At 38.1% G+C, this 13,509-nt stretch overlaps 1 protein-coding gene across 2 annotated transcripts in view; it reads left to right on the top strand.

Moving 5' to 3' along the window:
- ERCC6L2 (ERCC excision repair 6 like 2) overlaps positions 1-13,509 on the top strand; it is a gene marked incomplete at both ends in the record, with an annotated part of 83,694 nt that overhangs the window by 58,473 nt on the left and 11,712 nt on the right. For both annotated transcript variants that reach the window (XM_080926993.1, XM_080926994.1), the window contains one exon: positions 2,381-2,535. In XM_080926993.1, coding sequence (XP_080783119.1) covers positions 2,381-2,535 — 155 coding nt within the window. The remainder of the gene's footprint in view (positions 1-2,380; positions 2,536-13,509) is intronic.

Raw genomic sequence — 13,509 nt, 5'->3', positions numbered from 1 at the left:
TCTTCTTCATGTTTCTTCTAGATTATTAGTGTTCATTTACAAAGAATATTTTCTTAATGCCTAAGTCTTTTTGAGATATTCCATCACTAATTTTTAAGTTATTCTAATTATGATTTATATTGTTAATCTATTTCTTCCTTCATGTTCTTACCTTGTTTAACATCAGCTGTGTTTTCATTCGTTTTTGAGCCCTTCATTTCTGGCAGAGATGTCTCTGCTGCTTTGTCATTTTTTTCCTGCTTATTGTTGAATCCTGCTATGTGAGAATTTATATAGTCAGCTTGCTACAATGCTCCTGATCCCTGCTTAGGGCCAAACTCCTGGTCCACTCAACTCTGGTGAGCACAAGCCTTCCCAGAAACTGCTTACCTCTGAGTGGCCCTTTGTGCCTTCTAATTCTCTCGGAATGTTGCTATCCTGAGGCCTCCTGTTCTTAGATCTGTCATACACCACACCCTGTTGCTTTTCTCTTCCATTAACACAGATGCTGATACTATATAGCAGGATTCTTAACCTTCCTATTGTTGTAGCTCTTTAATAGGGACCCCCATTCATAAAATTATTTTCATTGCTACTTCATAACTGTAATTTTGCTACTGTTATGAATTATAAGTATCTATTTTCCAGTGGTCTTATCTGACCCCTGTGAAGGTGTCATTTGACACCCTCTAGGAGGGTCAATGCACAGGTGGAAAACCACTGTTATATAGTTTCTATTGGAAGATTGCCTTCAGTTGATTGTAATTTAGGTCTCATGAGATATCTTGTCATCAAATTTTGTTTTCATGTGGTTCATAGGTGTCCACTTGTGTTATCTAGTTGCTGTTTGAGTTCACTTGAGGCTTCTGAGGGAATGAACAACCTCTGTTCAGACTGCTTATTGATTGTTTTACATTGCTTTACTTTATCTTACTTCCCATAAGTCACATGGACAAGTATGAAATAAGGTGCTACAGGCACCTTAATTGTTAAATTTCATTTATTTACACATTAGACTTTCTATTATGGTTAAGACTCATTTAAATTTTCCTGTGATATATATGTATATTTTGGTATCAGTATTAACGTGGTACAAGATTATCAATGGTTTGTTTACTAGAGCGAATTCAGAGGCTTAAGAAATTATTCCAGTGCTTTTATAAATAATCATTTGAGTTTTTCAGCTGCAGGTGTCAGCAGTTAGAAGTAGTGGTATTTTATGCAGCATGTAGGTAACTTTTAATCACACACGGTATCTTGTGTTTTGTGTGTGGCGATTGCTGGGGAGTTCAGGGCTAAGGCAGCAGAGTGCTGAGGCCGTGCCGGGCCGTCTGAGGGATATTGTACACGCCGCAGTTCTAACCTCCTCTTTTAGGACCACAGTTTCAAAATAAATTATTAGAGCCTAGAAGCAAAGCAGTAAATATATATATATATACTTTTTAAATCTCTTTTACATAAAAGCTGTGAGTTAATTTTTTTTTCATTTCCTAAAGAGCTCTCATCTTGACATTCTTTGGGCATGTGTACATGAAGGACAAAACACAAACAATAAAACAAAGTCCCGCTGAACAAACACAGTTCTCTGGTCATAAACCTCATGCTCCCTTCTATCTGTATCATCAAGGACTTTTTAAAGGAGCAGGTAAACCTCGGATACTTCCTTAAATGCGCAAACATTTTGAAATTCGCAAAGAAGAAAAAATCTATGGAGGACCATTAATCATGATTTGCATAGACAAATCTATTTCAGATTTAAATTTTAAAATTTTTACTTAATCTCAGCACCTCTCATATTGGTTAAAGTAGAAAGTCATTTCCATTTTAGCCTGGACCAATATATTTGAACTTCTTTTCTGTTTACTTTTGAAAATTGTAGATATTGAGATAGTAACAATTTTTTTTAAAGTTTAAAAATAAAGCAATCAGTTAAACATAGAGGTTGATACCTGTCAGGAAACTAAGATAGAATTGGCATGGGTTGCAGGCCATCCTAGGCTACAGAGTTAGCCTTTGTGTCAAGAAAACAAAAGAGATAATAATTTTAAAATAAATCGAGCATACTCAGGTGTCATGGTGGACCACTTTAATCCCAGCACTGGGGATTCAAGAGCCAGTAGATTTCTGTGAATGAAAGACCAGCCTGGTCTGCAAAGTGAGCCCCAGGCCAGCCCAGGCAGCAAAGGCACTGTGGGAATAGAGGGGAAGTGAGGCAGGCAGGCAGGCACACACAGCTAGGAGGCTAAAGCAGAAGAACCACAGGTTTGAAACTAGCCTGAGCTTCTTAGCAAGGCTGTCTCAAAAACAGAGAAAATAATAGAGTAGGTATTTCCTGTTCTTAGTGTGCTGTTGACACTTAGAACCATATTGCTTCATAGTAACAAACATTGTTGCCTCCTAGATGGTGTTCAGGAGGTGGCATATATCCACTCAAATCAGAATGTGATCGGATCAAGCAGAGCTGAAAACCACATGAGCCGATGGGCTACACGTGATGTATTTGAGTTGAAGCAGTTTTCCCAGCTCCCTGCTAATGTGGCAGTTTGCAGTTCTAAGGTAAGAAAAGTTAGTTTTTAATCTCACAAAAGTTTGTCAATAAGATCCTCTTTATAACGTCAAAAGTAGCTGTTAAATCTGCTAAGAGACATACAGCTAAGTGTTGAAAAGCCATATATAACATTATAATAGTTGTAATCACAGAATACGCTTGGGATTTGTGGTGGTTTGAATGAGAAAGGTCCCCATGGCTCATATGTTTGAATGCATGGTCCCCAGTTTGTGGAACTGTTTGGAAGGATTAGAAGGTGTGTCACTGTGGGCAGGTTTTGAGGTTTCAAATGACTTTAACCATCCCCAGAGCTCTCTCTGCCTCCGAATTATGGATCAAGAGTTCTTAGCTTCTCCCTACTTGTACTTGCCTGTCTACCTACTAGCAGCCTCCCTGCAGGTGGTCACAGACTCTAACCCTCTGAAACCCTAAGGCCCAAATAAACCTGTTTACTTTCCTAAGTCACTTTCATCATGGCATTTTATTACAGCAAAGTAACTAAGACACATTAAATGACAAATCTGAATTAAAATGCCCAATAATACTGAGTTGAATAATAGTTTCACTTTTTAAAAATGTGCTTATCTCCCCAAATTCAAAACAACCTGTAACAGTTGTACATATTAAGTCTTAACCCCAAACTACTTCGTCTATGAAGTATATGAAGAAAAGTATATGATTTAGTTTCCTCAGTTTTGCTGCTTGTATTTTTTCTTTTTCTAAAAGTTCTAGGCTTTTATGAAGGATTTTTGCAATTTAAAGTAATAAATCCTGTGGATTTTTCCTGCTTAAGATTGCTGTTGCATGGAAATAAAGCCTTGCATAAATATAATTTTTTGTTTATATGTGGTCATTTTCATCAAAGGCTCTAAAATATGTATTCATTGGTGTATTCATCTAACAGCTTAATTAATGTTTATTGTTTTATGGGTAGGAACTAAAAGTACATGCTGCATATAACAATGATAAAACGTAATGTAGCTTTTAAGGATGAAGAAGGGGGAAATCCTTCTGAACTTTCCAGCTGTCTTCATTAGGATTCAGATTGTCTTAACAATAAAACCAGAATGCAACGTAAAACTCATGACTAGGGAAATGTGAATTTAAAAGCCAAGAATTGGGAGAAAGGTATAGATAGAGCAATATATTCCTACTTAGATATCTCTTTCCCTTTTTTAAAATTCTTCTCTAAGATTTATTTATTTTATGTATGTGAGTACACTGTAGCTGTCTTCAGATCAGAAAAGAGCATTGGCTACCATTGCAGATGGTGTGAGCCACCATGTGATTTCTGGGAATTGAACTCTGGAAGGGCAGGCAGTGCTCTTAACTATTGAGCCATCTTTCCAGCCCCAAAATAAGTCTGTTTTAAAAGAAGAGAATTAAACTCATGGAAGCTTTCCAAGTTTCCCCTTGGGTTAGTTGGACTGCAGACTGTAAGTCATTATAATAAATCCCCCTAGTATATAGAGACATTCCATAAGTTCTGTGACTCTAGAGAACCCTGACTAATACACAGCCTTTAGATAACTTGCAAAGAAATATATATACCAAATAGATTATATAAGAAGTAACAGGCACACAGTGCTAGATTACTTCTGTGGCCTCTCAGAGTTCCTTAGTATTATTAAGCTAATAATTGATAACAAAAATAACAAAAACTCAATCTACTTTAAAAATTCATTCATGTCTTTAGGAAAGGCCTTAAATACACTAGCTTTTTCATGTTTCTTCCTGATTTGTATAGTTTATACTTATTTATTTTTATTAATAGAACATTTTATAGATGTCCTAAACTAAAACCTCTCTCAAAATATGTTTGTAATCATGCCTTCACTATTTGATAATACAAATTATATGAAATAGTATGCAAAATAAGAACATGTTTTACTTTATTTTTTTTCTGAAACAGTTTCTCTGTATAGTTGTGCCTGTCCTGGAACTCGATCTGTACACCAGGATGGCCTCGAACTCACAGAGATCCACCTGCCTTTGCGTTCTGGGTACTGGGATTAAAGGTGTGTGCCTCCACCACCAGTGAGCGAGTTTAACCTTTAATTATACTAGTTTTCTTTTTCTTCTTCTCTTTCCTCCATCCCTTACCATGCCCACTCACTCCCTGTCACATTGGTGGCCTTTTTCTCTGATCATCGTTGCATACACATTTATATGTGTGTATGCATAAATATTATAAATACAACCTGCTGAGTTTGTTTTTGCTGTGTGTGTATATATAATTCCAGAGCTGACCACTTTTTTATTAAAAAATTTAAGGGGTCACATCTCTGGAGAGAGAATTCTATATGTCAGATGCCACTGTCTGTGTGGTGTGTGTCACAGACTTCACTGGGTCTGCGGTGTATGTGTCACAGAACTCTACCTGTGGTGATGTGTGTCACAGACTTTACTGGGCTTTTGGTGTGTGTCACACAGTTTAACTGCACCTGTGGTGATGTAGTGCCTCCCTTCTCAATCAGCTGCATGTCTTCAACTTTAGTTTACTTAAAGCTTTCTGAAAAGAATGTACAAAGACAGCATTCAATTAAGGATTAATCACTATGGCAACAGAGATATGGTGACTAAAGGAGGAGGATGTGTCCTCCCCTGAGTTTCCTGCCAGCTGTCATAGTCAACCTCTGCTGCCTGAAACCAAGCCAAAATATAGACTGTGACCAACTCTAAGAAACTGTATCTGTATTTTTATAAACTGGTACAAGTATCAGACTATAAAAGAAGACTTAATCCCCTGAATTGGATGACAGACACTTGGCACTCCTGCCAGTTTTTGACAGAAAAATAATGGGTTGCTTTGTAGTAAAACCTGGATTAATAGTAAACCCTTCTTTATATTATTGCAGTGTTCTGTAAATGAGAGAACTAAGCGAGTTGTCAGGCTGTGGTGGGAGTGTCACTTTTTTTTTTTTTTCTTAAAGCAATGCAGATTTAAGTATTGTTGAATACTGTAAATTCAAAATGTTGTGTTAGCAGGAACTTCTCTTGTATATGTGTTAGACTGATGTGTTGTAGATTACTTAAAGCAGGATTTGTGAGCTTTGGTGGGTTTGATTGCAGTGTGTTTATACAGCTTGTATAAGGAGGGATGGACTGTTTAGAATGAGCAGACTTTGGGGAAAGAGCGCACTCTGTAACTCTACATTTCGGGATACTGAATTGTCAGTGGTATAAAGTAATTTACTAGCTTATGAGGTAGCCCAGTAGGTAAAGTTTATGGTTTCAGCATGTTAACAGAATTAACTCTTAGTAGGACTTTTTCTTAAGCCTACTAATTTTTTATCTCAATATTAACTTTATGTAACTTTTATCAGATAGTTTTTTTTTTTTTCCCAAGTAACAAGTAGGATTAAGGTTTCTAAGATGGCTGTGTTTATGCAAGAGGTTGGCATGAAAGGAGGAATACTATAGGTAACAAACACTGTTCCACAGAAACAGTGTCATCCGAGTGAAGAATGCTCATTTATTCACAGGAAAAGGACAAGCCAGTGCTACTTGTACACATAGCTGTTCCTTCTTACAGTTAAGGTCCAGGACAACCTGTGGCATTCTTCCTCTTAATGTCCAAAACATATATACCTCTTTGCAAAAAAAGGAAAAGGTGCAGAAATTACTTAAAGCAGAACATAGACTCTTTATTATTGTAATTATGATGTTTGCTTAATGATTACACGAGGGGTAAACTCTTCTGTAGATCTGTATAATTACTTATTAATATTTTTTGCTCATTGTACCAATAAAGCTTTTATAATACTTTATAAGCTACCTGGTTAATTTTATAAAAGAACCTTCCCTGAACTATGGCTGTTTTCCCATGAAAATAGATAGAAAAAACATACACACACACACACACACACACATACACACACACACAAGAGGCTACAAACTTATCTAACATTGGATTAGATTAACAAAAGTAAGTTTTCTTATTAGGAAGTTTTATAATTCTAACTTTTTTCCTAGCTGGTGATCCTTATTTTTGAAGAGAGAAATTGACTTTGAGCAACTTCTTGGTTTAGACAGTTGTAAGATTTTAATAATTAGCAAAATGTCATTTCTTCAGATAATACCTTGGTAATAGGTTAGAAGTCCAGAGGTAAAATAACCTCACTGAACTCTTGGTGATTCTACCTAGCAAACTAAGGAATAATAGGCAATCAACAGTACTTTTTCAGACTATTTTATTCCTCAGTGAAAACTATGGTGTCAGTCAGACACAGCCACTTAATAGAAACATCTACTGTCTTATCTGTCATTTGAGAACATTGCCTCTGCACAGGAAATTCTGAGTTATTATATAAACATAAAATTTGGAAAATAATCATTACTTTTCAGTTTGAAGAATTTGGGGAGAAGTATATCCACACGTTTTACTTATTTTTAAAATGAGAAGCTAAAGGTCTCTTTCAGGCCTCAGGAATGGCTATCAGCTTCCATCCTGTGGCCTCTCTTGCTATCTTTTTTTGTGTTTTCCTTTTAAGTCCTTTAATCTGTGCTTGAAGATTTCAGAATTGATTTTTCTAATGTGTAATATATTAATCTTATTTTTAAATATATGTAGTTTTTGAAAAATGTATTCTAATTTGACCTATAAAAGCAAGCCAACAACTAGATTGAATTCATACTTCCTTTTTAAAATATGTATTTCAAAGAATTAAACTCTGTCTGGACTCAAGAATATCACTAAGGATTAAAGATGTCACTTGGTGGAGAAAGTGGTGATTGATGCATAAGCCTGATAAGCGTGAGACCTAACTTTGAACCCCCGAACTCATATAAGCTGCTGTAAGAACTCATATAAGCTGCTGTAAGAACTCATAAAGCTACTGTAGTAGCAGACGTCTGTAATCCCAGTGCTCCCATAGAGAGATGGGAAGTGGAGATCAGAGAGTTCCTAGAAGCTCATGGCCTGGCATAGGCATATCCATGAGCATACACATTAGCTAACAACAAGGAAACTGTGCTTAGAGGTAAAAAGTAATGATCCACATTCAAGGTTTTCCTCTGACCTCCAAACACCACACATATATAAGAAGCATGACAAGACTATAAAGAATCAACTCAACAAAAGATATTTTTGGCAAAGGCATCATTTTACTTTTTCTAAACATTGTGATAGTTAACGTTAGTTATCAGTATGACTGGATTAAGAGATGCCAAGAAAATTAGTAGTCAGCCTCTGATGTGTCTTTGATGGTATTTCCAGATAATTGATATGGGGATTGGTGACCTTGAAGGGGAAGATCTGCCCTCAACGTGACCTGAACTCTAGCTAGATGAGAAAGTTCCCTCACATCCTGAAGTGATCCTTCCTGAGTGGGTACTCTGCTGTTGCTATTGCCAGTGGCCATCAGACACTGACAATTCTTTAGCCTTTGAATGCCAGCCCACATCAGCAACTCTCCAAGGAACTTCCAGATCTTCAGCCCTGATTGGAGCTGCTTGATTGGTCCTTCTTGTTCTAAGGTTTCTAGCTTCTTTTTTTTTTTTTTTTTTTTAATGGTTTCTAGTTTCTTTTCTTTTTTTAAAGATTTATTTGTTATATATAAGTACACTGTCACTGTCTTCAGATACACCAGAAGAGGACATCAGATCCCATTACAGATGGTTGTGAGCCACCTTGTGGTGCTGGGAATTGAACTCAGGACCTCTGGAAGAGCAGTTAGTGCTCTTAACCACTGAGCCATCTCTCCTGGTTTTAGGTTTCTAGCTTCTTAGACCAAGTATCTACTGCATTCTCTGGTTCCTCACTTAGGGATGGCCATTGTGGGAGTATTTAACCTTTGTTTACACAAGCCAGTATATCTTTTATTATACTGTGTGTGTGTATATATGTGTGTATGTGTGTGTGTGTCTTTTTCTTTGGAGAACCTGATCTATACTTGTACTTTTCCCTTAACTAGAGTATCATTCAGCCTTGCATTTATATCTCCTGAGTCTCTTCCAAAATGTACTACCACAAATGTATCATCTCTTCCCCTAGGCCTTCACTAGTTTCTCCCTCAGCTGGAAATAAACTGCCCTTCCTCTTAGGTTTTTCCTTCACTCAGTAGAAGAACTTTGTGTGTCCAGTTCTTGCTTTAAAATAGGTTTTTGAGAGTAATGGTATAGTTGGGTTAAGAATTATCTCTTCTTTTAAAAATTAAAATATGTCTTTCCCATATACTATTTCTTCCTTGCTCCCTGTCAAAAATCATTGTCTTTTTTTCTTTATGGGCACTCATGTGTGCACACACATGCCTACAAATATAAATATAGCCTCCGAATTCTGTGTAATGTTATTCATATGTATATGGTTTCAGAGCTGCAGCTTGGTTTTAGGTAACTCATAAGGGGTTATCCTTGGGGAGCATGGATATTCCTGTTCTCAGCATTTTTTAGGTACCTATAAGAAATAACCTTCAAATAAACCCTAAGCTTAGATTTTCTAAGAAGATGTATCGCTTACTCCATTTTAATAACCTAAAACGATATTTTGCATAGAGTTCATATCTGAACAAGTACTTTTTCAAAAATGTGTTTAGTCTTGTCAAAGTCCAGTGGCTTCAGACACTGTTTTGGTCTTGAGGTGTCAGACTTGTTGTTGGGTATAAGTGGTTTTGTCTAGTTTTCAGTAAAGAGGATAAATGTGGGATATTTGTACTTGCTGAACAGGCAACCTTCCAAGTCTTACCCCTGTCTGTTCTAAACACTTGAGGTGGTTTGAGTCATTTTCTATGAACTATTTTATAATATCCATGGAAATCACCTCACTCAAAGATGCTACTGACTGTGTACAGACTGGGGAAGGAGAAATCGTGATATTCTCACACATATGTTTTGGCTTTGGGCACTGTTTGGCTCATAATGCCCTCTCCAAAGTGGGTTCTAGCTATCCATCTTCCACCAACACTTTTTCTTTTTCTTTTTCTTTTTTTTTTCCCCTTAGGGTCACCTTGCAGAAATTCCCTGATTTAAAACCCTCATTCCAGAAGGGTCCTGTCCTATCCCTAAAGGAATAGGCTGTGAAGAATGATGGGGCAGATAGCCCTTGTTGGTTTCCCCATTCAACCTGCTAGCAATTATGCCTGTGGAATAAAATACCAATAAAGCCCAAGGAGAATGGGTTTTGATCTTCTGAATAGCTGAGTATGTGAGGGTTACTGCAGGGTAGTACACCCAGACTAGGCCACACCCCCCACAAATTTGCCTCTGCATATTGCTTCAGTATGTAGAATATCCTAGGTAATAAACTAGTGAGTAGAATCGAGTTGTGAGCTGTTCTAACAAGCACAGCTATGCTAAACTAAGGCGCAATTGGTTTCTGGAATCAGGGAATCGCTAGTCTTGGAGAGATGGTTAATTAAATTAGAGGATACCAACTGCATGCTCACTGCTGCTTCTAGTGCAGAAAATCCTTATACACTGAGAACAGAACCCTTTGTGTAGACTGCAGCGTGAGACCAGAGGGAAAACACTTTGCTTTGCTTAAACATAAATTTGTGTGTAACCCCACACCTCCAACCAGACCTGATCTGCTGGCTGACCTCCCAATTCACATTTCTCAGTGCTGGTCATCATTGCTGATGTGATGTGAACTTACTATAACTTAACCTCATGTGTGTCTGTTCTTTATGTATGTTACAAGACTCGAGAATAAAGACCATAACGTACACTTCGAAACATGACCACCACTTGGCAATAGCAACAGAGAGTGGGCATTCAGCAAACACTTTTTACTGATAAGCCCACACTAAAATACTGCATAAAGCAGATCCCTACTACTATTTTCACAATAAAACACCTTCAAGTCAGCTGCTCAAATTAAAGTGGTCACAGTGTTCCGTAATGCAGAATGGGTTAGTCAGGTTTGAGCAACATGCATGCTTGTTATACTTCATTGTTGGTCATAGTGCTGTCAAAATAAGCTCCTTAATAAAGGAGCTTGTGGAGAACGGAGTAAGGAAGAAGGCCCAGCCTGTGTATGGAGTGACAGTGTGTGTGTGTGTGTGTGTGTGTGTGTGTGTGTGTGTGTGTGTGTGTGTTACATGTACATGGAGCTTGAAGGAATCAGTCTTCTAATTCCACCATGTGGGATCTGGGGGTTGAACTCAGGTCATTGGGTTTGGTAACAAGCACCTCTGTCTTCTGAGCCATCTGCCAGCCAAGTTCCATGAAGTCTCTCACTACAGACTGGGTATGGAGATGCACATCTATACAGTGCCAGCACTCCAGAGTCTTACGCAGAATTGTAAGTTCAATGCCATCCTATGTTGCATGCTGAGTTTTAGGCTAGCCTGGGACACAAAGTGAGAGATCCTGTCATAAAACCAACACAAAGTTGTGTTAGGTTGCAGCTATTGTACCTTCTGGGAGGAAAGGAGCTAGAGTTGCCAACCTCAGTCCCCCTCTTCCTTCCACAACATGTTTGTGTTCTTAATCTGCTTGTGTTTCCAGGCCTGACTGTCAGTTTTAAACATATGCAGAAAATGTGGCTTTGGTATATATTTGGATTGGATCCTCTAACCACTTGGTTTTTTCCTAGACATTGGTTTAAGGTTCAGGAGTAGCTTTTAGCCTTAGGTTTTTGTTAAATACAGAGACCTACATTATGATAACCTTGAATGATTAATTTGGGTATTTTTCACTATTGCACAAAGATAGTTAAACAGTTTTATCACTTTAGATCCTGTGGCCATTTGCATGGGCTTCTTTCACTATTCTGTGCTTTGATTGGTCTCCCAGTTCCTTGCATTGCAAAGATAAGCAAATTTATGCCTTTGTGTGTGCTTACAGTTTGGCCCTTAACCAAAGAGATCTCTTTTTAAGTCTTGTTTGAACAGATGTGTAAACAAAACATTGCTGCTTCAGACCTCACAGTTTAAGGCTTGATGAAAACAGAAACTGAAAGAGCACTTGATTTGTATTCTTCATGGCATACTTGGTATGATCAGGATGATGGAGGGGATGATGACCTTAGAGTGTGTGCTTAGAGCTCTGTTTAGCCTTGGGAATGAGCTGTAGGCCCCAGACTTTCCTGGGATAGGCAGGCCCTCTGTTCATCTTAGAACCAGCATTCTAAGTTTAGCCTTCTGCTGTCATGACTATCCACTGCCTTTGAAAATCTCTTAGTTTAACCTAACCACCTCCCTTTAGGGACATTAGTATGGATGATGTATACACTTTTCTTGTGTGCTTTGAAAGGAACCAGCTCCAAAGCCAGATCCATTCAATACCTGCCTAGTCAAAGTTTTCACTAGTTCCTGGTAGCCTGCCTCCAACAGGCTATCCTGCCTGTGCACCACTGTGAGCTGCCTTCCTCTGCAGTGTGTAGGATGAGGTGAGCTGGGAAGATACTGTGTGCTGGTTATGGATATGGTTCCAGAATTAATCCCAGTAGAGATTATCCATAATACTTTTTCTGTAAATGGGAACTAGAAGCTTGTCTTAGTTTGGATTTTATTACTGTGAAGAGACACTATGACCATGTCAACCCTTGTAAGGGAAAACATTTAATTGGGGCTGGCTTACAGTTCAGAGGATTAGTCCTTTATTGTCACAGTGAGTAACATGGTGGCATTCAGGCAGACATGTGCTGGAGAGGTAGCCGAGTGTTCTATATCTAGATCCGCAGGCAACAGGAAGAGAGAGAATCACTGGGCCAGCTTGGGCTTCTGAAACCCCAACTCCAGTGACACTTCCTCAAACAAGGCCACACATTTCAGTAGTACCTCTCCCTCTAGGCCTATGGGGGCCATTTTCATTCAAGCTACAACAAGGCTCTTCATGATTTCTTCAAAAGTTGGCCTCATGGTGGCAAGCTTGTATAACCGCAAGGCCAAGGCAAAAGTACCCAAGTTCAAGGCCAGCTTGGACTACATCATTAGTTCTAAGGCCTCCTGAAACTACACTGAACAACCTTGTATTTAAGGGGGAAAAACAGTTCTTCACCCTCCTGGATTTTAAACTCTTGACCCATATGTCACAGGATGTGGTTATGAGGGCCTTTCCCTGTCAAATTCTTATTTCTATGTAAGAGCCTTTCTTGAGCAGTTTACCTCCAAATTTATATTTCATTTTAATTAATGTTAATAAAAGGTTTGGGTTTTTTATAAATATTTTCCAAACTATGAAGTCCTGTTTTCTAATATATACATTCCATATGTGGCCGAATAAACAGAAAAATGCAAATGTGATCATAAGAGCCGAGAGCAGAAGGAACCCTTCCTTTGAAAGTATATTGACATTAGGATTGCTATCTACAGTTTTCTTAACCCTCTCATATTGAGAAATCTGTAGCTGTTCTTCTTTTAGTTGCTTGAATAAAATAACGCCCCTATTGCTTTGAATTACCGACCATGTAATTCACTAAAGGAATGATGGTTAGGGAGACACTTAGCAGGTAAAAGCCAACAACCCTGGGACCTTGTGACAGAAAAGAAGAGCTAACTCCAAAAGTTGTCCTTTGACCTCCGCACACATGCTTTGGCATGTGAGTACAAAATAAACAAATGGATGTAAAGATACCTCCATGCCGTCACCAGTGTAAGCCTAAAACTATAGTAAGGAGTGAGTTCTTCAGAACCGTGCCTGAGAAGACCTAGTGTGGATTCATTTGTTTCTTCAAGTTTTGCTTTGGAGATTTTATTTGTGTGCTTTCTACCACCCTACCCACCCCCACCCCATCCTTTTTTTCCTATTTTATCTTCCTAAGTGGAAAAGGATTGATTTGCATTGCCTTGAGTTCCATATTTGCAGAATGTACAAGGTGCATAAGATTCCATGTGTATGCCCGTATGTAATGTGAAATAGAAGGGAGGGTGCAGTGAGCCCATCCCTACACAAGTGCCTTCTTAGTTACTATCCTCACATGTGTCTTTTATAATTTAAAAGCACAAGTCATGAATGCATGCATTATCCAGCTTTAAATAGCAGTTTTATATTTTGAAGCACATTTTATTAGAAAATTAGAAAAAACAACAGTGATTCAA

The sequence above is a fragment of the Micromys minutus genome (assembly GCF_963924665.1).
Source record: "Micromys minutus genome assembly, chromosome: 1".
NCBI lineage: Eukaryota > Metazoa > Chordata > Mammalia > Rodentia > Muridae > Micromys > Micromys minutus.
This window is presented reverse-complemented; position numbering and strand designations above follow the sequence as displayed.